Below are 19,986 nucleotides of genomic sequence, written 5' to 3' on the forward strand. Positions count from 1 at the left end.
AACAAATAATAAACACTTTAGAAATGGATTACAAACAGTCTTGACTGCAAAAACATTTATTTCGATGCTAATGGGTTTTGGTCAGTATTTGACCCTCCTCAGACGAATACTATCATACCTCGATGTTAGGCAGTGGGGATGGAGGTGAATGAAGCAGGTGTTCTAACTTCATGAACATCAACTGCTCGGACAACACCTGGTCCATTCACCGCCACCACCTACGATCACAGTATGAGCATCTGAGGACAGTCAAATACTGACCGAAACCGGTTACCATTGACACAAATGTTTTTGTGATTGAAAAGGTTTGTAACCTATTTTTAAAGTACTTTTGGCCAGACTGCTGTTTCTCCATGAGACATGTTGTCAAAAATTATTAAACAATAAACAAATTTAACTTACCACTGTGAATACATTCAAAAATAAGCAACAGCTGCCAGCCCAGCCAATCAGGTTATGTATCTGTTGTTGTTCATCTGTTGTGAAAAGAGGATCCTCACACTGAATTCCACATCCGTCGGTACCATCATAGAACGCTTTTGAATTTTCAGTTGGTACCAAAGGTTCTTGACAATGTCCGGTGACATTAAATTTCAGTTCTCGCACATCATTCTGTTGAAAAATTGAAGGGGGAAAAAGAAGGAGGGGGGGGGGGAGGAGGAAAAAGTGTGAGATGAATTTCCACAAAACTGAAATGACCAAAGTTGTTAAAAATGAAAAATAAAAGAAATAAAACCATACACACACATTCATCTGAAAAAAATGCAAGTAAAGCTAAGAGTGAGTAATACCAAAAATGATCAAGGGATTTTAAACCTTCATCAGCAGAAAAGACAGAGGAGGAGGAGCACAAAGGGAGGAAGAGAAGAATTGTTTGAGAGACACTGTAACAAGTGGATACAGAGAGAAATTAATGAAGTAATGTTAAAGACAAAAAAGCAAATGACTCGGAGAGTAGATGTGATGGTATAGGTTGTACAGCGAAGGTAATTATGGTCAATGTATAACTACACAAATAATTTCAATCTCATAATTTATTTCATATAGAACAAACTACCTGGCCCTTGAGAATTCAATTGATAATAGTTAAAGATAAAATAATTAATTAATGGAAAATTTCATATAAAGATGTGAAACAATTACTAACAAAGAGATAGAGGGGCTGGCCAGTACTTACCTCAGCTCAGTACAGCCTATAGAAACACAGAAAACAACCAAAAATTTAAGTTCCTAGCTTTCGGAATAAATGTTCCTTCATCAGGGAGCAGAGAGGGGAAAGAAAGGGAAGAAGGGAAAGTGGATTTCGTTACTCACAACCCAGGTTATGAAGCAACAGGGAAAGGAAAACAGGGAGGGTAGCAAGGATGGAGAGATGGTTGTCAGAGGGAAGCCAAAGATATTCTACTGTAGGTACTGTGCCAGCTTCAAACCAAAGAGGATGCATACAGAAGTAAAGAGATGTATAGTATAAAGATGTAGGATGAAAATATGCATGAATGGCTAAAGAGGAAAGGGAAAGAGGAGAAGACTGAAAAGTAAATGGGAGTGAGGTTGTTTAACGTAGGTTCAGTCCAGGGGGATGGCGGGATGAAAGGATGTGCTGGAGTGCAAGTTCCCATCTCCGCAGTTCAGAGGGACTGGTGTTGGGTGGGAGAAGCCAAATGGCACATACGGTGTAGCATGTTCCTAGGTCCCTAGAATTATGCTGGAGGGCATGCTCCGCTACTGGGTATTGGACATCTCCTAGGCGGACAGTTCGTCTGTGTCCGTTCATGCGCTCAGCCAGTTTAGTTGTTGTCATACCAATGTAAAAGGCCCTGCCTTGAATTGTGTATGTTTTACCAGTAGCGGGGCTGGAGTAGGTGGTTGTGGGGGGATGCATGGGGCAGGTTTTGCAGCGGGGTCAGTTACAGGGGTAGGAACCGCTGGGTAGAGAAGGTAGTCTGGAAACCCTACAAGGGGAGGGGGGGGAGGGGGAGAGGGGGTAGGGGAGGGGTGAGGGGGAAGAGAAGAGGGAGAGGGGGAAGGGAAGAGGGAGAGGGGGAAGGGAAGAGGGAGAGGGGGAAGGGAAGAGGGAGAGGGGGAAGGGAAGAGGGAGAGGGGGAAGGGAAGAGGGAGAGGGGGAAGGGAAGAGGGAGAGGGGGAAGGGAATTCAGAGGACGTAGGGGAGGGGGAGGGAGGGAGGGAGGGAGGGAGGGGGAGTGAAAGAGGGAGAGCGAGGGAGGGGGAGCGAGGGAGGGAGATCGGAGGGAGGGAGGGAGGGGTGAGGTGGGAGGGGGGAGAGGGGGGAGGTGGGAGGGAGAGGTGGGAGGTGGGAGGGAGAGGGGGGAGGTGGGAGAGAGAGGGGGGAGGTGGGAGGGAGAGGGCAGAGGTGGGAGGGGGAGGGAGAGGGGGGAGGTGGGAGGGAGAGGGCGAGGGGGGAGGTGGGAGGGAGAGGGCGAGGGGGGAGGTGGGAGGGAGAGGGCGAGGTGGGAGGTGGGAGGGAGAGGGCGAGGTGGGAGGTGGGAGGGAGAGGGCGAGGGGGGAGGTGGGAGGGAGAGGGGGGAGGTGGGAGGGAGAGGGGGGAGGAGGGGGGAGGGAGAGGGGGGGAGGTGGGAGGGAGAGGGGGGAGGTGGGAGGGAGAGGGGGGAGGTGGGAGGGAGAGGGGGGAGGTGGGAGGGAGAGGGGGGAGGTGGGAGGGAGAGGGGGGAGGTGGGAGGGAGAGGGGGGAGGTGGGAGGGAGAGGGGGGAGGTGGGAGGGAGAGGGGGGAGGGGGGAGGGAGAGGGAGGAGGTGGGGGAAGGGAGGGAGAGAGAGACAAATATTATCATTATAATTATTCATTTAAATGAGTTTCAAACACAATCATCAGCAGGCAGGGAGAAGGATGTATGCCATTTTTAAGTGTAAAATGCCACCAAGGGAACCACCAAGTTTTGCCATCATGTAATGAATGTATGGCCATATACAATGTCAAACATTCTCACTACACAGGACAGCAAGGAGAGGAGGAGGAGGAGGAGGAGGAGGAGGAGGAGGAGAAGAGATGGCGATGATAATGATAATGTATTTGTTAGCATGGACATAAGATCTTTAGCGTCTTATAAGTCTGTGGTTAAATAGAGGAATATTTATACAAGAACTAGTATATAACATTTATTTAAACACCTTCACCTGTACCTACACATGTGAACACACACAGACTTGTGTTTTTGTAAGCAGTCTCCAGCGCACTAAAAACTCCAACCTAGAAGCTTAGCCTGGAGCCTTAATAATAAACAAACTTCAAACCTGTTTCACCACACTTGCTTAAACAAGGGTAATGGGCTCACTTCAGTCTCTTTGTCAAAATTCAAATGCACTCTATTACTATGCTGCGTACAATGATCCACACACCATAGCCCTACACACTGGGGGCACTGCTCAGTGGGGTTATTATGCTTGTGAAGCCATGCACTAATGGACAGTGCTAACATGGTGGTATACACGGCAAAATTTGTTAAGTAGTAAGATGTTGTGAACAAAAAGTTTCAGATCTCAACAAATCCACCGAGAAAAGTAATTACAAGTCAAGCGTCCAGAAAAAAATTAAAATTTGTGTCACTATAAAAAAGCAAACTGTTTCTGCCAGCAACAAATGAGATCACCCAGTTGCATGCTGTATAAACTCTGCTTTTGGTGAACTGGTGCTTGTAACAATTGTTAATTTTTGGCTACTTGGAGGGGACACAACACTGGTGTACTAGCACACTCATTTCAAATACATTCATTTTTTCCCTTTACTTTCTCTCTTCTCTTTCTTCATTTGCTGTTTTCACACAGCTTTGACAACAGCAGTTCCTTCATTGTATACTTAATCTCCTCCCCCCCCCCCCCCCTTTCTTCTTTGTCCGTTTATCACTCTACTACAATGGCAGCCGCTAAAGGAGAATAACAGTGAAATTGGTCTTGATGTTTTGCTAAGCTTTCAATTTCCTCTTGATCCATTGCTATGATTCTTACTCAAGAGACCATCAGTGTACAGTTTGGTTATAAATACACTTTTGTTACTTGAGAAAAATCACCATAAAAAACAAGTGACTGTAGGACATTTGTACGAACATGCGAAAAAGAAATAATGAACAAACCTCCCCATGGGAGGGTAACATTTGTTAATAGGGTGTCATGTTTATGTTCCAGATTACAAACATTGCTCAATGTGATGACCACCTGGTTTCACAACAGGCTGGTACCTGTAAGAACCCATACATTACTACACCTCTGCCACTACAGCTGTGGCACATGCCACATCCAAGTAGCGCATCGTTCAGCTGCTCCAGGCACTTCCACTTGAGATCACCGACTGTGGACAGCACCTTAGTCACCTCCAGCAACCCCTGGTAGTGGAATACCCTTTATATTGTCTGTCACTGGCTCCAGCCAGCCTTTCTTATACATGCTACCAAACCATAATCTTCTCATTATGTTAAGTATGTCATGCTGTGACTCCAATAAAGGCTGCTGGTTTTCTATAACTGTGTTCATTATTGTGTTTGGCATGAGAACAAAAATGATTGTTTTTTCCATGTAATTTTCCCATGAAGGTGGTACTTCAATCACTTCTCCACCAGCAGCAACTTACTGCTGCCACTTTGGATCAATTCCACTGCAAATTCCACCATATGATGACTATCCTGAAGATTGGGAAGCTTATGAAAAATGGCTCCACCAACACTTCATTCCATTTTGGTGACTAACCAGGAAGTTGGTAACGCTTCGTTTTGGTCATTGATTCCTTCTAACATGTATAAGTCAATTGGCCCCCTTGCAGGAACTTGCCTCACTTTCCTTTGATGAAATGTGCATTTTGTTATCTGCTTATCATCACAAACACATCCACATTATCACTACTCACATAGAGTTTTACCAGTGTTGCAAGCAACCACATCAGTCATATCGGACTTGGATGGTGGAGATCTACCTTGGTCATCTCACCCTGTTACATCAATGTCATCTGGAAGCCTCCCACAATAAACAACTGGCACATAGACTCATGTTTTGGTATGTTAAGGTTCGCAGGGTGGAGTGCCTGGCCATGGCCTGCTGCCACTGTTCCAATCAACAGGCAGCATCACATGTCCCCCCCCCCCCCCCCCCTCCCTCCGCCTTGTCCAGCACCCACATTACCTTGGCTAACAATTCATATAGATTTTGCTCAACTTTTTTGGACACTTTTTAGATGTTGGTTATTGATGCCTCTTCCTAGTTTCCCTACATTGTTCATTGTCCACTTACCATGGCAGAAGCAATGGTCAAGAAACTGTCAGTGATTTCTTCTACCAAAGGCCTATCTTGTATGTTGCTTTTGGACAGTGGTCCTAAATTTATCCTCAATTCTTTAAAGATTTTTGCTCCTGCAATGGTACTTGCCATGTCACAGTGCTGCCCTTCCATCCACAATCCAATGGGTATGTCATGGAATTACTGGTGGAAGATGCCCTTATGTTCTTTCTCAGTTCTTAGAGAATGCCTCCAATCTGGGACAGATCTTGGCCAAACACTTGTGCAGCTGGCAGCAACAGATGCTGCTCCACCTCCTGGTCCTGAACAGGCATCCTGCAGCAACATTGACATCATCACAATTTGCACCTGGCACTCCAGTCTGGGAATGAGAGCTCAGACAGCACCTGCAATGGCTTGCAGGCATCATCCAGCACCTGTGCAGATGCCGTGTGTTCACCGTGGGCATCGGCGCGCACCTTGTGGTGCACGACTCCAGTCAGCTGCACTCTAGGTTGGGCACTGACGCTTCACGGTGGTCTGCTGCACTGGCAGCTCTTCCAACGGAATCAGTGCGTGCTGTGGTCAGCATGCCACCCAGAAGTGTCCAACCACACTCCTGACATAGCCTCTTGCTGCTCTGTCGATGGTCCAGCCACACATGGGCGAGGCAGCTCATGCTCTCACCACCACTACAGTGCCTACTCTTGAAGAGGACATCAAGGCTTTATTGGCGCACTCACAGAAGCCTCCTACGTTGCTGCAGCAGCCTCTTCCACTGACACCGGTGCCACCTTCCTTGCCAAAAGTACCTGCCAGAACCCCATATGTTGCCTCTGGATGCCACATCTCCCCAGCACTGGCAATGAGTCTAATGTCAATATGTCCTCTGTCTACGTTGAGCCAAGGTCCTCCACCTGCTCTCCAGCAGGGGGAGGAAAAGACACTATTTCCGCCCCTATGTGCATTTCCGTGTGGACCAATAGCTGATTGCGTCCAGGAGAATGGCATATGACGCCGTGGACATGTCAACCTTCAGAGTATCGTAGAGGAGCCAGCATCTGGGTGCTCTTTCACTTAAGGTGGAAGGAGTGTAGTAACCTACACTTACTACACTTCTGCCACTACAGCTGTGGCATGTGGCACAGTCAAGTAGTGTGCTGTTCAGCTGCTCCAGGCACTTCCACCTGAGGCTGCCAACTGTGGACAGCATCTCAGTCGGGGTGTAGCAGGAAACCAGCAGTCCCTGGTGGGCAAGTACCCTTTATACTGTCTTTCACCAGTTCTAGCCAGCCTCTCTTATACATGCTACCAAACTTTAATGTTCTGATTGTGTTATGCATGTCACACCATGACATCCAACAGATGACATTGGTTTTTAGTAAAATTGTTTCTTATTGTGTTTGGAGCTGGAACAGTTCCATTTCACAATTATTTGTAGCACTCTTTGAATGGTGGAGTATGGGATGTTCACAGCTTGTAGATCGCACAGTGCGTCACGCATTCTCAGCTGTGGCAACAGTAACTTCTTCCAACATTTGTGGCACAATTGACTGTTGGCCTCTCCCAGTAGCAAGTCCTGAATCATCAGTTATTTCAAACTTGCCAATCATGTTCTTCAATCTTGATGTGGAAGCAGCACCTCTTTGTATTCATTTAAACGTCAATACTCGTGAAGAGCACCAGCTCTATTGCTGTTGTTTCTATAATGCAACTTTATGAGCAAAACCATGCTTACATTGTCCATGGCCATGTCGACTGTCTGCAGCTGTAATGCACACTGGGGCTTGTGTTTCAACACTACATCATTACACCAGTACTGGCGCCTAACATCAAGTCATGACACTAACACTACTAACAACACAAATCCTGCAGCACTCAGTCTGAACATCATTCCTATAAAGTTGGGCACCCACATGGGAAATAGTTTTCACTCTACACTGCCTCAAGTAGGAACTGTTTAGTTATAACCACCATGCACTCTCTCTCTCTCTCTCTCTCTCACTTAAAATTACTCCTCTTCTTTGTCTAAGATAGTGTTTGTTTGCTACTTTTTGTTTTTATTTCATTCCTATTATTCCAGTTATGGTATCTTCCTCTGCACATCTTTGTTTTTTCCTTTCCCCCTCTTGTTCCCGTATCTTCAGTTTGTTTTATGCCTCATCCTCAGGAACTTTAGTGCACCAGACTCGACCCTAACTCATTCCCTTGTCTCTCTTCTCTGTAAACTGACTCCAAGGCAAGCAGAAATTGTCTTTTCTATTTAAAAAATAATTCATTGATTCATTCATCACATTCAACGGTGTAAAGGCAAACATATTATAGAAAAGTAATCTGTATACTGTTATTAACAATTATCTATTGCTACATTTCTTAGTGCTATTGGTGCTTATGTCTGCTACTTTGAAAAAAGCTGCTGCCTCCTTAGTTATACTACATGACTGTTGTTTATCTCCTGCAGGTAACTTATTGTTTACTTGATTATGTTGGTAGTTTCCAAAGAAAATAGTTACCAAAATTGTTAAATACTGATTTATGTTTACAGTACATTACTACTTGTCATGTAGCTTTACAATGAAGGCTTCTACTTGCTACACAGCTAATACAGATTTCCAATCCTTGAATCTATATATTTAGGCAACTTATGAAAGGAGTGGCTGATGGAACATGTTTTTAAATGTCTTTTGAATTAGTTGTGATTCCCAATTTCTAGTTTTATGTTAGATGGGAGTTCGATAAATGCCTTTGTGCATGTTTACGTAACTATACCCTGAACATTAGACAAGGGGACAAAGTTGATATAAAAAAATATTTGAGTGTACTGATTATGTGGATCACAATTCAAATTTTTAATATAGCAACAGAAAGCATTAATGAGTAAATTTATCGGAAAGTGAGTGTAAGAATTCCACAGTGTTTTATGCAGAGTGTTTCATTTAGTGTATGACCATTAGTGTCAACTTCTGACAGGTGCAAGTCACTTTTGGTTGCCTGAAATCACATAACAGTTTCTGTGAGATTAAGAATTAAAGAGTAGGCTGTGAATCACTTATAGGTCTGTTCAACTAACATCTGAGCTCTGCCTACTGAGATGGTGTTAGAATCCTTGAGCAGTGTGGTTGTGTTGTTAGCAAACATAGCAGTATTTCAACCACCTTTTTTAAGTAATGGAGAGGTCATTAACATGGGTTAACAGTGGGCCAAGACCAATCATTATGTGACTCCACAGGTTATTTTCCCCATTCTGAAATTTGTTTAATGCCTATGACTTGGCCTGTCAATGAGACTCTCTGCTTTAAAGCTTCCATCCGTGCAAGAGGATTGACATTAATGCGACAACATTTTAGTTTATGTGACTGTAGGCTTCCCAGCATAAACTGTTGATCAGCCGGGTGGTAGCGCTGATATCTCGTGATGTTTTGGGAAGTATCATACTACCCGTCTTCTGGTGAAGTGTTGAGATTCATGGAGAGCGGGCTGTTTGTATGCGCGGTCACCCCCCTCCACTGGACCTTGGGTGGCTGCAATGGATCGGCGGCGTGCATGTGGTGGTGGTGATAGCAGTCGACCCCCCCCCCCCCCCCCCCCCCCCGCGTCCGCAGCGGAGGACACTGACGGGCGTGCTCCCAGTGGATTGCCCCTATTGCAGGGTTCCATACTGCGCTGAGTTGGTATCCCTTATTTCTGTTGACCAGATTGTTGTGAATCCTTATTTCTACGGATTCTTTGATAACGCTTTCCCAGAAGCCAGATGCTCGGCACAGTAGCTTCATGTTTTCAAAGTTGAAGGAGTGTTCTTCATTTATGCTGTGTTCTGCTGTGGCAGATTTTTCTGTGAGATCTAGTCGCACACATCTGATATGTTCTTCGCAGGGTTTAGATATACAGCACTGTGTTTGCCCAATGTATTGTTTACCGCATTCGCATGGTAAGCTGTATACTCCTTGTGTGTTAAGGTTCAGTGCATCTTTGGCAGAACATAGGAGCTCCCTCGCCTTTTGTGGTGATCGGAGAACAGTTACGATATTGTATTTGCCCAGAAGATGTGCAATTTTGGCCGAGAGTGGACCCATGTACGGAAGGAACGTGAGTCATTTGTCCTTCTCTTCTGCATCATCTTCTTCTGGAGTTCTAACTGCTTCCTTCTTCCTTTTAAGCATTTCACTGTCACCAGTTTGGTGGCGACTTCCCTCAAGTGCTGCAGCTCGGAAGGCAGGCTGTCTTCGTCGCAGACGGCGCGCGCCCTATGTACCAGGGTAGTCAGTACTGTTTGTCTTTGTGCTGGATGGAGACAACTTGTTGCATGAAGGTATAGGTCTGTGTGTGTCTTCTTCCTATGTACTGCATGGCCCAGTGAACCATCTGGTTTCCTCTTAATTAAAATATCAAGGAAGGGGAGGCATCCATTTTCCTCCATTTCCATTGTAAATTTGATATTCGGATGGATGCTGTTAGTGTTCCAGAGACTCATCTAGCACCTGTTTGCCATGTCCCCACATGAAAAAGTGCCATCGACATAGCGGAAGAACTTCTTTGGTTTCTGCCTGGCAGTTTGAAAGTCCACCTTGGTTTGCAATCGCAGGAGAGAGTGGGGAGGCCATGGCTACACCATCGATTTGCTCGAAGAATTCCCCGCTCCACTGAAAGTAGGTGGTTGTTAGTATGTATGGCAAACAGGCGCTAGATGAGTTTCTGGAACACCTCAACAGCATCCATCCGAACATCAAATTTACAATGGCAATGGAGAAAAATGGATGCCTCCCCTTCCTTGATATTTTAATTAATAGGAAACCAGATGGTTCACTAGACCATGCAATACATAGGAAGAAGACACACACAGACATATACCTTCATGCAACAAGTTGCCACCATCTAGCACAAAGAAAAACAGTACCGACTACCCTGGTATACAGAGCGCACGCCGTCTGTGACAAAGACAGCCTACCTCCTGAGCTGCAACACCTGAGGGAAGTCGTTCACCAAAATGGCTACAGTAAAACGTAGATCGACAGGGCCCTTAAAAGGAAGAAGGAAGCAACGAGAACCCCAGAAGATGATGATGATGAAGAAGACAAAGGACTTGCATTCCTTCCGCACGTGGGTCCGCTCTCGGCCAAAATTGCACATCTTCTGGGCAAATACAATATCAAAACCGTTTTCCGATCACCACCGAAGGCCGGGAGCTCATAATTTCTGCCAAAGATGCACTGAACCTTAACACACCAGGAGTATACAGCATACCATGCGAATGCGGTAAACAATACAGTGGGCAAACTCAGTGCTGTATATCGAAACACTGCGAAGAACATATCAGATGTGTGCGACTAGGTCACACAGAAAAATCAGCCATAGCAGAACACAGCGTAAATGAAGAACACACCTTCAACTTCAAAAACGCAAAGGTACCGAGCACCTGGCTTCTGGGAAAGAGGTATCAAAGAATCTATAGAAATAAGGATTCATAACAATCTGGTCAACAGAGATGAGGGATACCAGCTCAGTGCAGTATGGAACCCTGCAACAGTGGCACTCCATTGGGAGTGCGCCCGTCAACGTCCTCCGCTGCAGACACAAGATAGAATGCTTACACCAAGAACTGAACATTGATGCCGGAGGTGACCGCTATCACCACCACCGCGTGCACGCTGCCGGTCCACCACAGCCACCCGAGGTCTAGTGGAGGGGGGTGACCCTGCATATCAACAGCCCGCTCTCCGCGAATCTCGACACTTCGACAGAAGATGGGTAGTATGACACTTCCCGAAACATCGCGAGATATCAATGCTACCACCCAGCTGGAGACCCAAGAAACCTTCAAGATCATCTTAGTTTGCAAGAAGAATTGTGTTCCATACATTCAAACGACCCAAAATATACCAACAGGATAATTTTTCTTGTTTAGCTCTGAAAGACTCACATTTGAGGAGAATATTTTCTGAAAAACAAACTTGGAGACGGTTAACTTATGCTCAATTAAATGAGTCTGTGTTCTATTACAGGCTATATTCCCAAACATTTTTGAAAATATTGGAAGGAGTGAAATTAGTCTGTAATAGAAATGGTTGCCTTATTTGCAGTTTTATATGTGGATGTTACTAAAGCATATTTAAACCTGTCATGAAATATGCTGTAATTCACAGATTGATTAAATATAGCTGAAGAGTATTCCTATCATCAAGTTAACACAAAGTTTTATGTTATGCTACAAACACAGACACTTCTATGTTATTCTATAATGTTAGGGCTCAACGCAGCCACAATGATGAACAATACTATGCGATTTGGGTATTTTTAGACAGTTCAAACATCTACTCAATCATCTTCATTAATCTTTTAAATTACAGCTTGCAATAAAAATACTGATACAGTATAAACAAGTTAAATACAGAGACAATCTCACCTTGCACATAGGTGGAAATTTGGTCATATTATCACATTTCAAAAATGATGGCCAGATACCTTCCACATCTAGAATTCGGCAGGGGCTTACTGTAACTTTGCACATTTCCTGAAAAATATAATCATTTGAATTGTATTATTCAGTTACTTCTTGTTACGAACTATTGGATTAAATGTGTACTCAATATATTTGTTAATAATGGGATTCCTAGCCTCTTTGTCTATTTTAATAACACATGTAAGAAAATCTAAGCAAGTGACAAGTTAAATATTTCTAATGACCTGGTTTTCAAAACAATTAAAGACAATGTTGCCACTTAAAATTTTAACTGAAACAATTCTGGTGACTGTCATTCCTTTCACTCTCTCCCCCACCCCTCACTTTTCTACGTTAGTCCTCTGGCTAGTTTGATGTGGCCCACCACCGCTTCCTCCCAAGTGCCAACCCATTCATCTCACTGCAGCCTTTTCAAGTAATGTCCTCAATTATTTGTTGGATATATTCTGATCTCTATCTTCCCATACAAATTTTACCATCTACAGATACCCTCGGTGCCAAAGAATTATTCCCTGTCTTAATACACATCCTGAAATCCTGTCACTGCTCTCCACACATTCATTTCCATGCTCCAATCGGGGCCAATCAGCCGCTGTGTCATCTGTTGCCAGCAGCACCATTTGGGAGCACTATGAAGGGGCGTGGGGTCAGCACACTGCTCTCCCAGCCATAGTTGGTTTTACTGCCCTCAGAGCTGCTACTTCTCATTCAAGTAGCTCCTCAACTGGCATCACAAGACTAAGTGCAACCCACTCCAGTTCCCCTACTGATGAAAACTCCCTGTCAGCACCGGGATTTGAACCGGATCCTCTGCACAACAGTTGCTGAGTACTCAGCAATTGAGGCAGGTACACACACACTTGCAGGTGGAGATAAAAGATCTTTGACAGTAAAAATTTCAATGATTGAAATCACACGTGAAAAAATACCAGACACGTGGGAATGTTCTGCCTGTACTTGTGTTTCAGTAGCACGGTGACAGCGAATCATCACCACCGGTTCAGCCACAATGTATGAGTGGGGATTACTGGTGACTGTCTTGTGGGACCAATCATGCTTGCACGACGACTCACAAGTGAGGCATATCTCCACTTCCTGCAGGTGAATTAGCCTCCCCTGTTGGAAGGCATGCCTTTATTGTAGAAAGGGGTAATGTGGTTACTACACAATAGGGCTACAGCTGACTTTCACATTTCCATGTGGAGGCATCTCAACACCATTTACCCCAACCGCACATTGAGGCTGAACCGGCGCTGATAATTCATTGTCACTATACCACTAAAACACTATTACAGACAGAGCATTCCCAATTGCCTGGTGTGTTATGTGTGCTAGTCAATCACTGAAACCCAAACTGTCAAAGATATTTTATCTCCAGTTTCAAGTAGATTACCTCCCTTGGAACACCAGCCATATGTCCAAATGACCTTTTTTCCATATGACGCTCTCAAAGATCATTTCCTATCACTTGTTCTCATTTAGCAAAATCACTATGTAGTGCACAGTTCATTGCCTTAGCCACACCTTCTCAAAATATACTATTTTCTTTGCTTCCTGAAAAAAATTATATCTGGTTTCACTTATACTACAATTGTATACAACCTCTGCTGTGAAATCAAAATCATCTGCTGCTTCGTAAATTCAATGAAATTTTGCTCAACCCCACACATTGTAACAAGCTTGGATTCTCCTTGGCATGCTGTTCACAGAGCAGCCAAAATGTTGCTGGTGAAGCCTGTCCACTCCTTGATGGCTGCCCCCTTTGAAACCATCCAGTGTGTGAGGAAGGCTCCTGTAATGATTCACTGCAAGTTTTAAATAGTTGCAAGCATCCTCACTTGGGTTCATGTCAGCAGATATGATTCATTGCTTTTGGAGAAAGGTGTTCACTAGGCAGATGAAGAGTGCTCGTACATCATCACCTCAAAAGATGAATCCATCATTAAAATACTGAGTGCTCAGCTGGGCAATACCTAGGAGAATCCAGTCCCAATAATGCACAATTGTCAAATTACCCTAGATAGTGAGGAAGGTGACTGAAATCCCTACATGATACCTGCCCAAAATACAACTGACTCATCTCTCTACTGAACCTGTGAGACTGCATGCCAGGAACATCCATTGGTACTTAGATGCCTGTACACTCTACTAAGATGATAACTGTGTGTCAGAAAAATAGTGCACTCTTTGATAAAGAGAAACAAATACCATTGTACCACAGCCCATTTCAGATGCACCCTTCTCCATCTTCTTCATGCACCATCGTGCTAGGGCGTTTATACTGTTACCCATAATAGATATCTAGAGATCAAATTGATTGTGTGGAGATCGTTTCATGTTTTCTGGGCCCAACACTGCCCTACTAGTTTTCTCCAAAATGACAGTGTGTAGTCCTTTTAAATTCTCCTTGGGGTACCTATGAGCCATAATTTCTAGATAGTAGTCATCAGTTGGTGTTTTTGACCGTAGGTGACCCCTACCAGGCAGATTTTCAATGGTCCATGTTTCACGATACCAGTAAGTATTTCAATGCAGCATATGTCAATTTGATGGGCAACTTCTGTGCTGACAATCCTTCTTTATGAAAGCTGGCAATTCTCACACAGCCAAAATAAAACTTTGATGCATGCGGACATATAAAACAGTTAACGTAAACTGCATTGTCCCTTTAACAACTGGAGGCACAGTATGCTTTACTGAAATTCATTGATAATGCAGGTTTCCTTTTCCTCCCTACACAGGAGACTGTATATAGCAATACTCTGTGATCAAAATGACCAAAAGAGGTTATCAACCAATTTATAAGTTTATACTACAATCAAATGTGAACTGTAATAAAATGACATAGTATTCTGAGCTGCAAACAACAATGAGAATAGAGAGAGAATTTTGTCACAATGAAAGAAATTTTACAAACCTGTGATGGCAGGTCCACCATTTCATTCTCACATTTTGGCATATAAAGTGCACACAGAAATGGTTGGATCACAGACCAGCACTTGGGCAGACGTCTTAACTTTTGCCACACCTGAAGCCTTTCCTGCAGAAATAAAAATGTGTTTGAACATTCAATGTCATACTCTCATTATGATTATGTTTGGCTAATTCTTTGTTAATTCTTAATACAACATGTAATGCATATTTGAGGGCTCCAGAGAAGGAAAGACAAAAGCTGTATTAGTTAGGAATCATACAATTTTAAAAAAGTAGACACACAGATTTAAAAGATTACAAGGTACTGGCAGGGCCTACATGGAGTTATTTCGTCCACATACCAATGCTCTGAAATAACTGAGAGCAATCTCCAATAAAAACATGATACTTCATTAGAAGAAGTGACATCTACCATCCAAACTTAAATATTACACTGGTCACAATAAAATATGAACAATGTGGATTAAAGGTGTACCAGTAAGTTTAGTGGACAACCACCACTTTATTACTGGAGCATTTCCAACTGCTAGAAATATGTTAAAAATGACACTGCTGTGCAGGAAAATGTATAACCAAATACTACAAAAGTCCATCAAACTTCACTTTTGTCACCATTTTCAAAGTTTTGAAGATTACATCATACTTATGTGGTGGCTTCTTAAACATCTCTATATTCCTCAAGGTTCGGATTTCTGTGGAGGTTGAAAAGATAGGGCTATTTGCACATACTGTGAGAATGTACTTAACTCTTCAACAATGATAAGTAACAGACTACTGGAGTTTTCTGTGACTTGTTACAAGCATTGGACTGTTTTGTACACAACTTTGGTGTGAGTATGCCACAAACGATGACAACACCAGTGATACTGCAAAATAATTATACTCATATGCACACTAAGACATAAAAAAAGATTTATTACTAAAGAATTATTTGAATGGCATTGAAATCCATAGATGTGATGCATGTGCACAGAAAAAAGAAAAAGGATTACAATTTCAGAAAAAATTGGATGATTTATTCAAGGAAACGAGCTTCCCAAATTGAGCAAGTCAATAATGCATTGTGCAACCAATTATTTTGCTCGGCACTGATTGAGAGAGTAGTAGATATCCTCCTGAGGGATATCATGCCAAATTCTGTCCAAATCCTGAACTGGTTGGAGAGCCCTGCGCATAACGCTCCAAATGTTCTCAACTGAGGAGAGATATGTTGACCCTGCTGGCACAGGTAGGGTTTGTCAAGCAAGAACACAGGTAGTAGAAACTCTCACTGTGTACGGGCAAACAAAATCTTACTGAAATGTAAGCCCAGGATGGATTTCCATTAAGGCAACAAAATGAGGCATAGAATATCATCAACATACTGATGTGCTGTAAGGGCGCTGTGAATGACAACAAAAGGGGGCCTATTATGAAAAGAAATGACACCCCATCACTCCTCATTGTCAGTTGTATGGCAGCAACAGTCAAGGTGGACAGAATCTGACATGGTATCCCACAAAAGGACATCCAAAAAGACTTGCTCAATTTGTGAAGATATTCCTCTTGAAAAAATCATCCAATTTTTCTGAAATTTCAATGATCTGTTTGTCTGTACATGTACATCGCATCTACCGATTTCTATCCTATTCGGGTAATTCCTTCGTGATGCAAGTTTTAAAGTGTATTTCCAACAGGAAACACATAATTTTAATCCATCGCCTGACTTGTAAGTTATTGTATGCAGTATCCTCAAGACTCCATCTTTTAAAGATCTCCTTCTTTGTCTCCATATTAATGAGCTTTCATAAATTACACTGGCAGATGATTTTATTGTTCTGTACATAGCTGATACAAATATTATGATAAACAGCTGTTAATGACATTTTTATTTATGTTATTAAATGGTTTGCAGTTAACTAATTGTCATAAAACTTTGCGAACACCCACAAGATGCAGCTCAGGATCAGCAAGAAATGCCCATAGCACAAAATACAAGGGTGTTCTGACGGAAGTTGCTAGTGTTAAATTCTGAATATTGCAATTTGATGACAAATTCAGGTGAAGAAAAATAGCACAGAACTGCTGACATACCAGTACTACTTTTGTGAATGTCGTCAGGCAGATAGAAAATACAAATTAATCAAAAAATAAAAAGGAAATGGTGAAATAATCTGTGAAATGATTTATGCTTGAAGTAATGTACAGCAAATAAGACAGATCAAATCTTTCTCAAATCTGTTTTATTTCTTAGTTTTTGACAAATCATTTCACAAAACACTTTACCATTTTTCTCAATGTTTTTATTTTATTTTTTTATTGTGAAGTTCTGTTCAGAAAGCACATAGTATAATATATTTTAGAGTTGATCAGTATTCTGCTATCATCAAGAGCATATAGGTCAACAAAAAACAGAAAAGCAGAGCAGCTATAATTTATATTACAATTAGATATTTATTTTATCTTTTCAACATGAAAGAAAGAATTCCATAATTTCCATAACAATGTAACTTTTTATGAGCAAAGTAATAAGCCTTGAAGAGAGGAACTTCTTGGCTCTTCATTTACATAGTAGCAGTAGGTCTTTGTGAAATATTTCAATTTTCCCTCAAACCACTGATTAAGTTTTCCTGATTACCCTGAATAATTTCAGACAATTAAATCTTTTCAACAAAACTAGACCTCAGGCTGGTCACTTTAATTTGATACTCCTCCTGTCCATTTCTCACTCCTCATGTGGCTATGAAAATTCAGATAAAAACCCATTATCTAATTCAAAGGGAGTTGTCATGTTTTTGTCACACTCAAACATATGTAAAAAATCCTGGCATATTTTTGTTTTATAATGTTATACACTATCATATTTCCAGGTAACTTCTCAAGCCAAATTTCTCTGCAAAAAAGTAATATGACTTACTTCAAACGTGGATACAAAAACACGCTGCAGAAAGATACTCAGTGGACTGAACACACTAAAAGTTGCTTCAAAATATATTTATCCCCTAATGAACTTGCACTAGAGAACATTTTCCTTTTTCTCCATCAACATCTCAGTCCACAAAATGAAAATGTGGGATAGGAAGGAACTACACAAGGACTCACTTTCATTTGAAAAGATATTCATTGCTCAGGAATGCAAGTTGTAAATAACTTACTATAAACAATAAAAATCAGATAAAGTACAGTTTGAGATGAGCTAGGACTAATTGATGGGTGGTTTCCAATTTACTGATGAATTTCCTTGGAGATAATCTCATGTATGTGTCAGTAATAGGCCTGTAGACACATAATGCATGTAATACACATCTTAAGTGAAGTAATATGGTCAGTATAAGTAACTGTTATAAATTATTGTCATTTGATGCCAATTGGCTAAACAATATGGGAATTACTTTATACATTTTGTGATGTATATATTTAAATGTTTGGACAATTCTTTTATTAATTAGTAAAATAAACTGAATTAATATGTAATACTTTGTTGAACTCCTTAATGGATGGTTCTGGTCGAGAACAATGAAAAAATGGATACCTTTTTTACATTATTTGCACCCACGAGGTATGTATATTATGCCTGCAAAAGGTTTTTCTTTTATTTTGAAAGTATTTTATAAGTTACAGCTTTTTGAACAGAACTTGGCATCAACTGAATTATGGGCACCTGTAGGCACTCGATGAATTAGTTCAAGAAAAGATTTGACGAATTTCGTCAAATCTTAATTGCTTAAAAGATGCACTAATGCTAGTACACAAAATGACAAGAGCTTCAATGTGTGCATTTGGAAACTGGTACAAAAACATTTTCATTGTAGAGCAAAAACTGTTGAAATAGTATATACAGGGTGGCCAGAAACAGTCTGAAAAGCTTGTTAGTGTGTTACAGGGAAGTTCTGCTGAGAAATACTTGTTAAGAAAAAAATTTGATATGTTGTGCCATTTCCAAGTTAATGAGCACATAAGTTAGTCAATCTAGCAGTTGCATATACAGATTCAAGCCCCATATCTGAGACAAACATGTTCGTTATTTGGTTTCCTGAAACTGAACAAGAGAGTAATAAAAAAGTTGATCTAGGATGGTAGCAAGAATCAAACCTAAGCAGTCTCACGCAACATAATCTATGCTGTAAGAACAACTGAAACTAATTCTAAATTTTTTTCTTAATAATTATTCTCAGAACAACCAACTTTGCAAGACCCTCACAAGCTTTTCACACTGTTTCTGACCATCCTGCATAGCAGCAGGTATATTCACCAAAGGCATTCATCTGTTCTGAAGACTATGAGTGTGTCAGGAATCATCGTAGGGGCAAAACACAAATACTTTGCGGGGATATCGGACAGAAAATGCATGACCACCATGATGCAACGATGTCTCAGTTTGTTAAAAGAGTCTCGTTGGAAAAAAATATAGCATCAAGTTCAGAACCAGAGCACTTTTGAGGAAGAGGAAAGATGGATCTATTGTTCTGGGATCAAAGATTAACTGTAAGTTTTGAAACTTTTTTTTTTGTTATTTAAACTTAAAACGCATTGTCGTCGAAATCACATCTTCCAATGTTTAGACTCTTCAGAGCCTCGATAGATTAACTGATCAACTGGTTTTTGTTTCTAGTGTAAGAAAATTATATTTGGTGGGCCTTAGCAAGAGCTGCTTTTTGTATTTGAATTTTAAATATATTTTTAAACATCTGAACTTGCCAGGAAATTGACATGTTTTTTATATAGCTCTTCTCCTTTTACCCTCTGAGGTACTTTTCATCATCTCATTACGACGGCCCCAAAATACATTCTAATTTAAGAATTTTCTGTTTTTATTGATTTCAGAAACAGTCATATGTTTGTGCAGCACTTCGCACAAACCAGGATGTGACGTGGGGTGCATATCTTGACAAGTGCTGCAGCCGTCACTTTTAATTTGTTATGAGACCAAAAGTTTTCATACACGAATGTACGTATAATAAAGTAGTAAAACCCTCATTTTAATAAAAACAATGCTTGTACCAAAAGAATTCTAAACTTTACCCATTTTTTATGTTTCTTGATCAGGACCTCCCCATAAAGGGCCACTTCACTGAAGATATGTGAGTAACATTAAAACTGTTGTTGAAAAGTAAGACAAATCTTGTGTAAAATAATTAAGTCTGTATCATGTTTCTTTGCTATATTCCACATCCTCACAATGTGCTTACAAACTGAAAAATTCATTTAGTTTAATCTTTCTCTGATTCATGTTACTTAGCAGGTGCGCAGTGTGTTGGAAAACAAGTAATTCATTAAAAAGCATATGACTTCAGCACTACACAAGGTAACAACTAATCACATCAAATACTTACAGATAGCAACTGCTGTACCATTGTATTTCCAAATCAATTTTTTTAT

The 19,986-nt window shown here is 41.5% G+C and overlaps 1 protein-coding gene across 1 annotated transcript in view; it reads right to left on the reverse strand.

Annotated features, from left to right (window-relative positions):
* Positions 1-19,986, reverse strand: part of LOC126336402 (smoothened homolog) — a 104,548-nt gene that overhangs the window by 69,543 nt on the left and 15,019 nt on the right. The window contains exons 2-4 of the mRNA XM_050000087.1: positions 14,612-14,734; positions 11,638-11,745; positions 403-612 (exon numbers count right to left, since the gene is read on the reverse strand). Of these exons, the coding sequence (XP_049856044.1) occupies positions 403-612; positions 11,638-11,745; positions 14,612-14,734 (441 nt within the window). The remainder of the gene's footprint in view (positions 1-402; positions 613-11,637; positions 11,746-14,611; positions 14,735-19,986) is intronic.

The sequence above is a fragment of the Schistocerca gregaria genome, chromosome 2 (genome assembly GCF_023897955.1).
Source record: "Schistocerca gregaria isolate iqSchGreg1 chromosome 2, iqSchGreg1.2, whole genome shotgun sequence".
Classification (NCBI taxonomy): domain Eukaryota; kingdom Metazoa; phylum Arthropoda; class Insecta; order Orthoptera; family Acrididae; genus Schistocerca; species Schistocerca gregaria.